The sequence below is a fragment of the Saccostrea cucullata genome, unplaced genomic scaffold (genome assembly GCF_032062105.1).
Source record: "Saccostrea cucullata isolate Sc308-1 unplaced genomic scaffold, CSIRO_AGI_Scuc_v1 ctg3796, whole genome shotgun sequence".
NCBI classification, from domain to species: domain Eukaryota; kingdom Metazoa; phylum Mollusca; class Bivalvia; order Ostreida; family Ostreidae; genus Saccostrea; species Saccostrea cuccullata.
This window is the reverse complement of record NW_026932161.1, coordinates 1-15,484: the sequence shown is the minus strand read 5'-3', so window position 1 is coordinate 15,484 and position 15,484 is coordinate 1. Positions and strand designations below refer to the sequence as shown.

Below are 15,484 nucleotides of genomic sequence, written 5' to 3'. Positions count from 1 at the left end.
CTCTTACTTATTCAGCAATATACCTTCCTCACCTGCACACGGAGTTTATATATCTCAGTTGATTCTATATGAAAGAGCATGTTCTAAGTATGGACAATTTCTGAAATTAGGTAAATTATTGACAAACAAGTTGATGATACAAGAATACCAGCAATCTCGTTTTAAGTCATCATTTCGTAAGTTCTATCAATGGTTGATTCAATTTATCATTGAGTCAAATGCTGACTGACGTTTTTCATACTTATTCATACTTTTTGTTAGACCATTATTTATACAGAGAATTGATGACGGATTTTTCCGTTTTCCCCGATCATGACAAGGAGCACACGGCGGGTATGACCGGTCAGCAGGGGAGTCTCACTCATCCATGGCAGCTGATACCACCTCTGATGTTTTGGAAGTCTGAGTTTGGTCTGCTCCTATTTTGTATTGTTTTATGGACTTTTGATCTTGAACATGATCATTATCTCCATATGTTTCATTTCATATGTTCCTTGTGCTTAAATACTGTTCATTATCTCCATATCTTATAGTAAAGTGTCGGATGAACTGATTCGTTTGAGAAATAATGTATCGTCTACTCCCATTAAACGTACTGACTCCACTACTGTCATTTATCGAGAAGTATAAAAATGAAATTAACCTCAACTCAGTAGGCATTGTACATGTACTTTTATGTTATTCAGGGTTTCATTGTCTTGCTATCACCCGACTTTTATTTCACGTAGAAAATCCTGTGTTGTATTTCAGATTTATCTCTTCAAGGAGACTGGGGTAGCTGATCTCAAATAAAACTGTGTGACCTAATTATATATCTTTCATTTACAATAAAAATGATTTATTCTGTGCCCTACAACCTGACGACGTTAGGTCGTACATGAATGACATGAATGATTTTAGCAGCTGAGTTAAAACAATATTAATTACACAAGGAAATGACTTTATCTTCAATATTCTAGATCTGTCGATTTACTTTATCTGATAACTTCGAATAACAATTCTTTTTGTGCAATTTGTTTCAAGCCATTGTAGTTTGAAGTTGAATATATACAATTCTGGATATACCTTTGAGTTAACGTAGAATAAATTGATCTTAAGTAAATTAAACAAATTTGTTTATAGCTTTTATTTCTGACAATAAAAAGTAAAATAAATTGTCAATGAAAGTAAAAAAATCTTGTAATGTGTCCATATCTTTAAAAACTTTGAGATTTGATACGATTAAATTCTACACCTATCGTACAAGATAGCAAAATGAATAAGATTTGTTTTTTTATTTAATTTAATATAAATGTCATTTACCTTAACAAAATAAGTTTTTAAAAAATACACTTTTCAGAAAACGTGTGTGACTGAGTGTGAAACTCATTCTAACTTTTATACATATTGTCTTAATGCTTTTTTTCCGTGGACACTGAAGAAAATTCTAACAATTTGCCTATGAATATTTTTATGCTCTGTATGCTGAGAATAAACAAAAGAATAAAGGAAGCTATTAATTCTAACGGGTGTCTTGTACCATGAAGTAACTATAACTACATATTATGCAATACACATTCAGTGTGTTTCAAACCTTTAAATTAATCAATTTAAGGTATAAAAACCCATCGCATATCGGTTTTCGTCCAATTTGTCTTTGATTGAAGTCTCTTCAAACTATGCAGACGGATTTTTTAATTACGTATTTTGTTTTTGTTGTTCCTCAGACATTTTCTTTATCCTTAAATGACTTTTTCCCATTTGGACGCCAACATGGAGACACAGCCATGGCCCAAAATGATGATGGAAGCACTGGTGATATTACTATATCAACGCTTTTCCCATTCTTTAATCATCAGCACCCGAAACTCGTTGTAAGTACTTTTTTAAAAATAATTAGTATTAGTTTAATTTTAGATTATTTGAATTGGAAAATTTTTAATTTTAATAAAATAAATTAAGTCAAAATAAGACATGTATTGTTGTTTGTTTAAATTGTTTTATTAAAAAAAAATTATTCTTAAAAATTATTATTGGACTATAAATGAAATCTATGGAGATGATGAAAAGTACTCGAACTCAAAGTGCACTAAATAATACAAAATTGGAGCAGAGCAAACACGGACCTCCAAAACATAAGAGGTGGGATTAGATGCCAAGGAGGGGAGAACATCCCCTGCAGACCGGTCACATCAGCTGTTTGCTCGATCCTTGTCATGCGTCGACAATTCAGTGTGTAAAGTCAGCATTTGACCAAATGATAAATCGTATCTGCTCACAAGATCATTTTATTGACCAAAGAACTTACGAAATGATGACTTTAAACGAATCTGCTCATTTACATGAAATTAAACAAAATTTACATGACTCAGGGTTAAAAATATGCATCTAGGTTATTTCCATTGATGGAATTTCGTTGCAGTGCAGATATTTTTAACTACCAATAGTTCTGGAGAATTGACAAAACCAATCAATAGAAAATCGACGGTTGACAATGGCTTCTGTTTGGTTCGATTAATGCCTTTGAGGCTCTCTATAATTACCATCTCAATGTTTATTGAAAAACAAATAGAAAACAAAAATGTATATAAAATGCTTAATTAACAGTAAATTTGATCTTTAAGATTTAGAGTTTGACTCTGGTAATTTAATTTTAAACTTCTAGGTAAACTATCATCTCTAATGTCTGTTATCAGTATCACATATAGGTTACTGTAATTAAATGTTATTGTATCGTTTAACGTTATAGTAAAAATTTTAACTTCCTAAATCAAGGTAAATTTTATACAACTTTTTTATTTTCTAAGCGTATCGTGTTAAGTTTTATAAATTAGGTCTACACTACTTAGCCCCTTAATTTTTTTTATCTGAGAAGCAACTGTCTTGGCTTAGCTGTATAAGATAAACTAAAAGGAACAACCAAAAACAAAACAACCCCAAAAAATAAAACAAGAGGCCCAGGTCCAAGCGCTCATCCGAGTACTGTTTAACTAATGAAAACATCTTTAAAACTTAAATACTACAGTGAAAACCTTGGAACTTTGATTTACTATAGTGAAAAGTTTTAAACGTTGATTAACGATAGTGAAAACTTTGGAGCTTTGATTTACTACAACTATAGTTTACCACTATTTATACGAGAGTATTTTTTTGTTAGGGTAGTATCTCCCATTAGACGAATTGGTGTGGCCCTATTTTAACGAATTTGAATTTTTTACCCAAGGTAACTCTTTGCCAAGTTTGGTTGAAATTGGTTAAGTAGTTATAGGAAAAAATATAAAATTGTGAAAAGTCTACAATGACAACAAAGGCAGACAACGGACGAATTTTAATCAGAATAGTTCACTTGAGTCTTTTGCTCAGATGAGCTAGAAAACCAAAAAGAAAAGTATACCGAAAGACATATAACGAGTGTTAATTCCACATTACTTTGCATTATTGAAAATAAATGCAATTAGAAGATATTTAAATGTGTGATATTTCATGATCACAGAGTCATTTTTTTACCGATTAGTTTTAACTTCTGTTTTGAAACGAAACATTTAAGGGAGTGTGGTTATAGAAACAGATAATGGATGTGCAGGGAAAAAAAGGATGCATTATATTTGTGGCATATTAATCACACAGGTAAATAGATCCTTTCAAATATGTATGCAATTGTAGCTACTCTATAAAAAAAATCAGAAAGACAAACTTTCTTTTTAAAAGTAACTAATCTTTGTTTTACACTAGCTTATCAGTTTTGTATGATGCAAGATTAGATGTAAAAGAACACAAGTAAATAATCCTAACATTTCTGTCATTTGGGTGTTTTAAAGATGTAAATAGATATTTGATCTAGAAAAAAAATCTTATAACTTCCCGTTATAAACGAATTACAATAAATCACAAGCACAATCTTGTGATTTTGTCAGAATAAAAAATTAATCTCTTCAGTTTTACACTTTTTTGAAAATTTCAAAATGATACGAACTTTCTCAATACCCCTTAGCTACAAGATAAAGTATATTTAGATTCCTAATAATTCACTTCAAAAATTAATTGGAAATGAAATACACGAGCATTTAGATATTTTTCATCAGAAATTGGTTTTATCTATATAACGATGATATACTCCAGTATTTTTTCTCAATTTTTACATTTTTTTTCAGCCGAGGTAATTCTTTTAAATATATAAATACCGGTTTATGCAGGTAAACGCAAATGGAGTAGTTTCATTTCTACAAACTGTCAGAACATACACACCTAACCCATTCCCAATTGCCAATGACGCCAGGATGATAGCACCATTCTGGGCGGATGTGAACACGATAAATGGGGGAACAGTTTGGTACAGGGAGACCGTAAATTCTACTCTACTGAACAGAGCCAGCGAAGAGGTGCGAGCTTATTTTCCCAGATTCTTCAGATTCAGAGCTTCGTGGATATTTATTGTCACCTGGGATCAAGTTGCATACCACGGCTGTGACAGTTCTTGTTCAAAGGTTCATATGAATTAATATCTATTTTTTTATTTTTCGAATACACTATAATGGTCATCTCGTTACAGACACGTATTATCGTTTGAATGGGTGGAAACAGCTGAAAAAAAAGTGAGAAAAGAAAAAATGCAAAAACTTATTCAGTTTCTACAACGTCTTATATTGAACCACAAAGCAATAATCGCATTGAAACAGTTTTGACTTGAAATGAAGTTTTCGTGTGAGCATACAAATTAGAATAGGATTTTGATAAACGCAACTATTCGTCCTATAAAAAGAAATGATAATGAAATAATGTATATAATTATCTATATATTAACAAATTATCCACCACTCTTAGACTAAAAACATTTCAGACAAATACATTTCAAGCAGTTTTGATAACCAATGGACAGTATTCATTTACTTTATACAACTACGAGCAAATTGAATGGACAACGGGTACAGCAAGTGGTGGTAATCGTATGACTGGACTGGGCGGAACTCCTGCACAGGTTCGACATTATTATTAATACATGTAATATATTTTGGTGTCTGTCTCAATGCTCTATGTATACGAATTTATGTAATTGGTCTCTAAACTGTTAAGACATTTCATTTAAAAAAAAATCTAAAAATATCTGTAAAATCCTGCTATATGTTTATTGACGTATTTATTTTTTGGCAAAATCCTTAATGAATTCCATATGATAAAAACTGACCAAAAATTAGTATGACAGATTAGATTTCCTGACAAGATCATAATATTGTAGTTAGAATTGGCATGTTGACATAAACCGAGACTGTCGAAGTCCTTGTTTCATAAACTAATTTTCTGCATTTGCCTCAATTCAGAAATTGTCTATGTATAAAGCTTGTTTTTTGCGTATCAAATCTGCTTAAGACATTAACTCCATATATACAGATGACAATTAAAATTTGCTAAATAAATTAGGGAAGTTGAAGATTAAAAAGTTGAAGGCATTACACATACTAATAAGATTTATTGTTACGGTACGATTGATGTCTTTTCTGGTAAATATCCAAATTCGAAACAGGCATATCAGAATACCGGGTATGTGGTATCTTTTATCTCCAAAGATAGATATCGTTTCAATGTAGGAACGAAAATAAAAATTGTTTATACTAGATATTTCTTAATGTTGAATTGAAGGCCAAACATTTTGCTTTTACTTTTCATGTAAAAGTTTTCTACACTTCTAGAATGATTTTGGGATACGTAAAAGCATTTCTTTCTTCTTAGGTTGGATTTAATGCGGGGGATGGTATTGTGTTTTTCACGGTGAATGCATCGCGTACTTCTGACATTGTTAATGTTGACGAAATGTCCAATGTTGACATACCAGGAAAATTTGCCTTTAGAATAGATGCTAGTGACATAACAGATGGGGGATGTAATACAAAAGGTAAGTTAATGAATTGAGACCATTTTTTATGATCCTACCGTTACGGTAGCTCAGTCGGTAGTGCGATCGCTCCGAGAGACCGGGGTTTCGGGCACTTTCACTGGTCTTTTGGATGAGTCCTTAGAAACCGAGATCTCCTTTCACGTATATGTAAGGCGTTGACACGATAAACACTGTTCAATGTCCCTGAGTGCCGAGTAAAGGTCCATCCGACGGTATATGATGACGTCTTCATACGAGTGAAAATTATCGAAAGGGGCATAAACTCTGAGCTGTTTGAAGATTCAGGGCTTGTAATAAAGAGCGAGTGCAAGTGTTTTTATGATGGAAAAAAATCAAACAAATGTATAATATCTCAAACAACCTAGCACTTCATAAACAAGAGGCCCAAGGGCCTTGAATCGCTCTTCTGATAAATTGTACAACCTATCACTTGTATTTGAAGCCTATAACCCTAAGTATCCTAAAACCCAAGTTGCATCAACTGATAAAAAGTTTGATGATTCTTAGCAGATTAGGACTGAAGATATTTTAATAAAGCTATAAAAAAAAAACATGAGTAGGTCACGGTGACCTACTTTAAGATTGAAGTTTTCTGAGGACTCAAGATGCATTAATAGACAAACTAAGATTGAAGATTCTAAGCCAATATGTATTTGAGATATTCTAAAGTAGGTCACCCTACATTCTTGGAAAACCCAAAATGCATCAACTGACAAAGTTTGATGATTCTAAGCCAATAAATACCTGAGATATTCAAAAGTATGTCACCGTGACCTACTTTTTGGTCGACATTCTCTGAAAAACCAAGAGGCATTAACTAACAAGAGGCCCATGGGCCACATCGCTCACCTGAGCACTGTGGCTAGGAAAAAGTAGAAATTGGTTTATTATTGAAAAGTTTAAATCCAAAAGTAGTCCCATGACCTGTCATGGCTTTGCTATTCTTAAGAAGATGATTTTTAAAGAATTTTCCTATATATGTCTATGTAAAACTTTGATTGGCCATTGTGGCTCTGCCCTACCCCCAGGGGTCATGATTTGAACAAACTTGAATCTACACTACCTGAGGATGCTTCCATATAAATATGATCAATTATGGCTTTGCTATTCTTGAGAAGAAAATTTTAAAGAATTTTCCTATATATTTTTATGTAAAACTTTGGTCGGCCATTTTGGCCCCGCCCTACCCCCGGGGGTCATGATTTGAACAAACTTGAATCTAAACTACCTGAGGATGCTCCCATATAAATATGATCAATTATGGCTTTGCTATTCTTGAGAAGAAGATTTTTAAAGAATATTCCTATATATTTCTATGTAAAACTTTGGTCGGCCATTTTGGCCCCGCCCTACCCCCGGGGGTCATGATTTGAACAAACTTGAATCTACACTACCTGAGGATGCTTCCATATAAATATGATCAATTATGGCTTTGCTATTCTTGAGAAGAAGATTTTTAAAGAATTTTCCAATATATTTCTATGTAAAACTTTGGTCGGCCATTTTGGCCCCACCCTACCCCCCGGGATCATGATTTGAACAAACTTGAACCTACACTACCTAAGGATTGCTTCCATATAAATATGATCAATTATGGCTTTGCTATTCTTGAGAAGAAGATTTTTAAAGAATTATCCTATACATTTCTATGTTAAACTTTGGTCGGCCATTTTGGCCCCGCCCTACCCACAGGGGTTATGATTTGAACAAATTTGAATCTACACTACCTGAGGATGCTTTCACATAAGTTTCATCTTTCCTGACAGAGTGGTTCTTGAGAAGATTTTTAAAACATACCACCAAATTTTCATTAATTCCCAATTATCTCCCCTTGAATGGGGGCGTGGCCCTTCATTTGAACAAACGCGAATCCCCATCACCCAAGGATGCTTTGTGGTAAGTTTGGTTGAAATTGGCCCAGCGGTTCTTGAGAAGAAGTCGAAAATGTGAAAAGTTTACAGACGGACAGACAGACAGACAGACAGACAGACGGACAGACGGACGACGGACAAAATGTGATCAGAAAAGCTCACTTGAGCTTTCAGCTCAGGTGAGCTAACAAAGTTTGATGATTCTAAGCTAATAAGTACTGGAGATACTTAAATATAGCCAAAAATGTCAAAAGTAGGTCATCGTGACCTACTTTTTGGTCGACATTCTCCGAAAACCCGGGATGCATCAACTGACAAAGTTTAATGATTCTAAGCCAATAAGTACCAGAAACTTAAATATAGCCATAAAATGTCGAAAGTAGGTTATCATGACCTACATTTTAGTCGACATTTTTCGAATCCCAAGATGCATCTGCTGACAAAGTTTGATAATTCTAAACCAATAATACCTGAGATATTCAAAAGTAGGTCACAAAGACCTACTTTTTGGCGGACATTCTGTGGAAACCCAAGAGGCATAAACAAAGTTTGATGATTCTAAGCCAATAAGTACCTGAGATACTAAAATATAGCCATAAAATGTCAAAAGTAGGTCATCGTGACCTACTTTTTGGTCGACATTCTCCGAAAACCCGGGATGCATCAACTGACAAAGTTTGATGATTCTAAGCCGATAAGTACTGGAGATACTTAAATATTGCCATTAAATGTCAAAAGTAGGTAATTGTGACCTATATTTTGGTTGACATTTATCAGAGGCCTAAGATGCATCTGCTGACCAAGTTTGGTAATTCTTAGCCAATAAATACCTGAGATATTCAAAAGTAGGTCACTGTGACCTACTTTTTGGTCGACATTCTGTGGAAACCCAAGAGGCATAACCTAACAAAGTTTGATGATTCTAAACCGATAAGTACCAGAAATACATAAATATAGCCATTAAATGTCAAAAGTAGGTCACTGTGACCTACTTTTTGGTCGACATTCTCTGAAAACCCAAGATGCATTAACTGACAAAGTTTGATAATTCTAAGCCGATAAGTACTGGTGATACATAAATATAGCCATAAAATATTAAAAGTAGGTCACTCTCCGAAAACCCAAGATGCATCAAATCACAAAGTTTGATGATTCTAAGCCAATAAATACCTAAGATACTGAAATATAGCCATAAAATGTCGAAAATAGGTCACAGTGACCTACATTTTGGTCGACATTTTTCAGAGTCCCAAGATGCATCAGGGGACAAAGTTTGATGATCATTGGTCTGAAGGTAATCAAAATATGCCTTTTAAACAATTTGAAAACAAATGCCTGCAAAATTCTAAAAGTAGGTCACAGTGACCTACTTTTACTTAAATATGTTTTAAGGTCCCAAGATGCAGTAACTTACAAGATTTGATGATTCTAACCCTCTAAGTGTCTGAAATAATGGGATGAAATGTTTTAAAAAGGATAAGTCATTAAGTTCAAAACGTAGGTCACGGTGACCTGCTTTTAAGTTGACATTATTCAAAGACCCAAGATGCATCAACTGACAACGTTTGATGATCATAGGCCTTAAAGTGTCCAAAATATGCCTTCAAATCAATTTGAAAACAAATGCCCGCAAAATTAAAAAAATAGGTCATCGTGACCTACTTTTGAGTTAACATGATGTGAAGTCCTAAGATGCATCTACTTACAAGATTTGATGATCCTAGTCCTTATAGTAAGCAAAATATAGACATTTTCATTAATTGAAAATTTAGGTCAACTTTGAAGTGACCTTGAGACCACGCCCTTTGCCCCAGGGTCATGCCTTGAACAATTTTTAATCTTCAACATATCCTGATCATTGTATGTAAGTTTGGTGAAAATCTGCCTGGTGGTTCTGGAGAAGAAGATTTTTTTGCAACCAGTACTTTTGGTTTTGTTTTCCTGATTATCTCCCCTTGTTTTAGAGTCCCAACCCTTATTTTAGTATAAATGGTAGCCCTTGGGCCAAGGATACCCTGTGACAAATTTGACACTGATTGGCCGAGGGGTTCTTGAGTTATGGCCCATATTCTAAGAAGTTAACGCACACCGCACACCACACGACGCACACCGCACAAATGGCCATAGCATTAGCTCTTTGAGCCTTTTGGCTCAGAAGAGCTAAAAAGACGTTATCTACAATAAAGCGCATTGAAGTTTTAAAAATATACATTTGAATGAAACATTTGAAGGGTTCTTATCGAAGGACAATTTTTACATAGATAATGATAAGCCCATTTATTTACAAACAAGAAAGAAATATTCGTCGTAATGCTTATTTTAGGACATCTAACTCTTTGCTAATAACAACATGAGTTTAATTGAAATTTATAAGACAGAATTTACCGTAGTTTAGAGAGTCACCGCTACTGTATAACACGTTATTTTAACGAATTTGACCATAACTATGAATTTTGATGATCATTGGAGTTACCATAACACATGCATCGGTCGAACACGTGCTTACATGTACTCGGTGTTTATGTAGACCGTCAGTTTAATTGTCTAGAAGTAATATAGTTAAATAATTATGGAAGACCTGTTCAACAGGTATTAGAGTGAACCATTTGACCAATATTTTTCCTTTCTAAAGAAATAAGCGTGTTGTTATAAAATATGACAATCAACTAGATAGCATAAAACGTTCCTTTCAAACGGAAATGTTTACCGCGTCATAATTGTAAGTATTACAAAAAAAAAATCAAATGAGAATTTCAAATAGTTTGATTTCGAATTTTGGATATTCAGCAAAATGTCTTTATAATTCTACATAGTTTTGTTTTTATAGGAGACCTGACCATAACCCCTCGATACGGCCCACTGTTAGGAGGGCAGTATCTTGTTCTCAGTGGCCCATGCATTGAGCCATCTGCAACCATAACAGCCACATATCTTGGGTCACAAGAAACGTACATCTGTGATCGAAAATCAGAATTTAGCATAGTATGCATAACACCAATATTCCAACACACAGGGGATGCAATTATACAGATAAAAATAGAGACTAACGGCGTGGTGAAGACATTTCGAGGTCTCTACACAATCTGTAAGTAGGTGAAGGTTATTCCTTAGTGTTTTGATTTCTCTTGTTGTCTTCTTTCCTGTTCCTAAACAGTGCAACTAAGAATTAATTTAATCACCACAACCATTGGATACTCAAGCGTTTTATGTGTGTATATTGTTTATGGAATACAATTTTAAGAAAAATTAAATTATCAAATTAATTTTTATGATTATATGTATAAAAGTTGATGAACAAACACGACCTGTTTTAAGACGTATTCTTTATTCCCTAAAAATAAATTACAATAACGGTATATTTTATAATACTGTAACAAACCTGAACTTTTAGTAAACCCTGCGGACAACAAGCATCGAGTGTATAGGCATAACTCTGATGAATGGTTTGCTGGACAGAAATCAATATCATGGGAGCCAGATGCTTCAGAACTTCAGGATAATGAAACTGTCGATATACATCTTTTCTCTTTAAAAGTAAGGGTAATCTTAAAATTGAATTTTTACCGTTTGACAAATGATAAATAAATTTCTTGAGCATATGTAAAGGTTTTTAATATTCATAAATGTCGAAAAATAATTGTTAGGAGGAAAGCGATCGTCAGTTGTCATGGAAGAGTCAGATTGTCCTTCAAGGTGTACATCGAGCCTCAGGATCAGCAGTTATTACTGTGTCAAACAGTGGTTTTGCTTTGGCTATAAGGGTAACATCTGCAACCAAAAGAAGAGGACAGTAAGTCAATGGAATGTCAAATTAATAACATACACTTGTATTCAAATATTTTACCCCATCTGTAAAAAAAAAAAAAGAACTTTTTTTCAAATACTAAGTACCACCTAAATCCATTCAAATGAATTGAGGAAAGATGCAAGTGAATTCCAGATAGGTCTAGTAGAATTTAAGATAAATGTAAATAGGCATAAGTACCATGCAGTAAACACGTATCTTTAAATAATTGAATCTAGGTTTTAAATAAAGAATTTATCTTTACATCGCAAATCCCACTGCGGGACTTGAAAACCAGTCTTTTGTATGAAATCGTCAAATCTCGACATTCTTGGCACAAAAAAGCCCTCATTACTCAATAGCTCTCTGAAGTCCATAGTGCTGAGTGCAGTTCTAAAGCAGCCCTTTACTAGATATTGGCTGCGCCTAAATGAATGACAAAAATTAGAAGGGACGTAAATTTTTTTTACCAACCAAGCATTTCCAGACAGATACCTTCATTACAGATAGGTTTAGTTAAATTATACAATTAATTTGAAGAATTTTTAGCTGCAGAACTGTATCTCTCTTCTCGAGAAAATTCGGAAAAATAAAACAGAGATCTACAGATCCATACCTTGTAAAAACCTTGGATTTACGCATCTGATGTTTTGTTGCTGCTTTAAGGTATTATTTCTTGGAGTTTATGCTTTTTTACGCTCTTGGCACGGTATCTGATAATTAATCAAAGATTTTACTCCAATTATTGATACTTTACCTTTCAATGTTTCAAAACAGTCCATTGTGGATTTGGAATGTCGGTTTAAAAGATTCCCATTTCTACGTCCACATCCACAAACGGCCCTTCTTAAACCGTTGAAAGGAAATAAACATTTATGAATAGGAATTTAATGTATGGTTAATTATTGGATATTATTTATAAAGCTGGGAAAAACATAAAATATAAGAAATATACCTGAAGTGACCGACAAAAAATCAGCGGCGTAGATCAAAGATTTTTACATCGCATGGATCTAGATCTTTGCGTCACCTGTCCGAATTTTTTCAAGCAGAGAGCTACAGTTCTGCAGCTAAAGGATTTTATAACTGATAAGCTAGATACACTTGATTTAAGGGTCCTCCACACACACAATAAAAGAATATATAGGTATAAATTTATGAAGATGGATAAAAATAATTGAGTCTGAGGATGTTAAAATGTTTTTCTATTCAATGTAAGTAAAATTTAATTAGGGGCCTAAAAGATTACTTATTAATTCTGTCTTAGAATACATTAATAATTATTAATTTTATAAATAGAAAAAAAATTATTAAAGAAATAAAAAATGAATTATAAGAGTTGAAAGAACAACTGCCAGTGATTACATTTTTTTGTATCTATAGGGCCGATAGAGGAATTTGGTCTGACATATTTCCCGTGGCCCTACCACCAGATCAAGCGTACATCTTCTGTCATGATTGGCTAAAAAATGAAACGCAACTACCCAAATTGTCGACTAATGATGAGCAGCCATGTCCATGTACTTTAGACCAAGCTCTACTGGACATAGTCAGATTTCAACCCGATCCAGATTGCAGCATGTTTAGTCGTACTTCGCCGTATTCCCGTACTGGTAATTGTCTGCATAGAAGAGACGCCACCCATTGTATTCGTTTAGTTAATTTAGGGTAAGAGAAGTTAAAAAATTTGACTAAACAAATGTTTCATATTTTCCAGCTAAACAAAACAATTTTAACAAGAGGCCCAGGGGCCACATCGCTCACCTGAGCAATTTGCTAGGAAAAAGCACATATCAGATCAGAACTGAAAGTTTACTGAGTTGGGGGGGGGGCTTGAATTTTAACCTCCAATGGGGTCAAATTAGAATCTACACTACTTGAGAATGATTCCATATAAATATCACTAAGCATGGATTTGAAGTACTTGAAAAGAGGATTTTAAAAGTTTTCGCTATATATACCTATGTTAAACTTTGATCGGGTATTTTGGCCCCACCCTACCCCCGGAGGTCATGATTTGAACAAACTTGAATCTACACTACCTGAGGATGAATCCACATGAGTTTCATCTTTCCTGGCCCAGTGGTTCTTGAGAAGATTTTTAAAGATTTTTCCTATATATTCCTATGTAAAACTTTGATCGGCCATTTTGGCCCCACCCTAGCCCCGGGGGTCATGATTTGAACAAACTTGAATCTACACTACCTGAGAATGATTCCACATGAGTTTCATCTTTCCTGGCCCAGTGGTTCTTGAGAAGAAGATTTTTTAAAAAAGCCACTTATTTTTCTCTAATTCATAATTATCTCCCCTTGGAAAAGGGCGTGGCCCTTCATTTGAACAAACATGAATCCCCTTCACCCCAGGATACTTTGTAGCAAGTTTGGTTGAAATTGGCCCAGTGGTTCTTGAGAAGAAGATGAAAATGTGAAAAGTTGACAACGACAACGACGACAACAACGACGACAGACAACGGACAAATTTTGATCAGAAAAGCTCACTTGAGCCTTTGGCTCAGGTGAGCTAAAAAGTACACATTTGAATTGCTTCGTTTTTAAAATTGTATTTTTCATCAAAATAGGCAACACGGAGTCGACAATTTGTGCTGCTACGACATTGCAAATAACCTAATCGACTCAAGAGTAAAGGAAGGAGGGAGCATTCAGAGATATCATTATCTTGGTGGACATAGAGTGCAACCATACATCACAAACTTTTATTTTGACGTTCTACCATTCCTTCACTGTTGCCGATATTCTCTAAATGTTATAGGGATTGGATCCTCAGGTGTTTCAAATTTATGTCCTAGTTACTTCAAACACAGAAAGTTCAGTTCGTGCAAGAACTATATCCCACCGAGACCAGGTAACTCATCATTTAAATAGAAATGTCTATAAAGATAAATATTCCTCACTGCATGAATTCCAGTTACCCATGCATAAACCAACTAAGTTGAGCTGTAGATAAATGTTCCATGTTTCTCTTCTCTAATCCTGTCGGCTACGTGGCACAGTGGTTAAAGCGCCTGCTCTAGAGTCGCGAAGTAAGAAGTTGATCCTCACGTCGCGGGTTCCAATCCTATTGTGGGACGTGGAGCCCGAATGAAACCGTATAAACCGAGGTCCCGTGTCACAGTAGGTGCTGGGACAAAAAAGATCCCTCCCAGCTCAATGGGCCTGAGTGACGAGTATAAGACAAAATTTGCAGCTTTCCACCGGCAAGTGGTGGCGTTTCCATATGAGTGAAAAATATCTGGAGAGGGACGTTAAACAATCTACAATCAATCAATCTTCTCTAATCATACATTAATGTTTCGTATAAATATTTGCAGCTCGGACCAATGGAGATCCTCATATTACTACTCTGGATGGCTTTCAATATACATTTAATGGTGTGGGAGAATTTATGTCTTTATGAAAACCGTAGACGAAAGATTTCAAAGCCAGATAAGATTTGAGCAATTTAGAAAAGAAAACGGTAAGTTATGAATATATGGAACCAAGCAGAAAAATATTCAGTACGTCTATGCTGGTCATCTACATATTGGACTATATTTTCTTTAATACTCTTTGTTCACACAGGAGATTTGGTTGATGCAAGCATATGCACTTCCTTTGTTTCACAAGATTCGAATAATTCTGCCGTCGTAGAAGTCCGCCTCAACTCGATTAGAATTGTAGACGTTTTAGTCAATGGAGATGTTATAGACTTTGACGAGTCCAATGCCCATCAATTTCAAGGTTACAATGAAATTATTTAAAACTTTGTCCCGAGACTCCAATTCTTTTTCTTAATTTCTCATTTATACTTACAAGGTACAACTTTGACATTGTTACTTTTTAAGGTGTGACTGTTATGAAGCTTGAAACAAATTCGACAAACTCGAACCTGACCAAAAAGGAGTTAATTGTATCTTTTACCACAATGGGCATCGCATTCAAAGCTGTAGCGAGTTCCAGT

General features: G+C 34.5%; 1 protein-coding gene across 1 annotated transcript; it reads left to right on the top strand.

The window, feature by feature from the left end:
- Nucleotides 1–1,605: 1,605 nt before the first annotated feature.
- On the top strand, nt 1,606–15,476 carry LOC134234550 (protein mesh-like; the record flags this gene model as incomplete). Its single annotated transcript, XM_062716637.1, is given in 13 exon segments — nt 1,606–1,853; nt 4,173–4,463; nt 4,817–4,954; nt 5,704–5,866; nt 10,568–10,825; nt 11,132–11,274; nt 11,385–11,530; nt 12,908–13,192; nt 14,106–14,389; nt 14,856–14,929; nt 14,932–15,001; nt 15,106–15,264; nt 15,369–15,476. Coding segments are annotated over 13 exon segments (2,314 nt in total), but the record flags the coding sequence as incomplete, so codon positions are not given.
- Between the last annotated feature and the right edge of the window lie 8 nt (nt 15,477–15,484).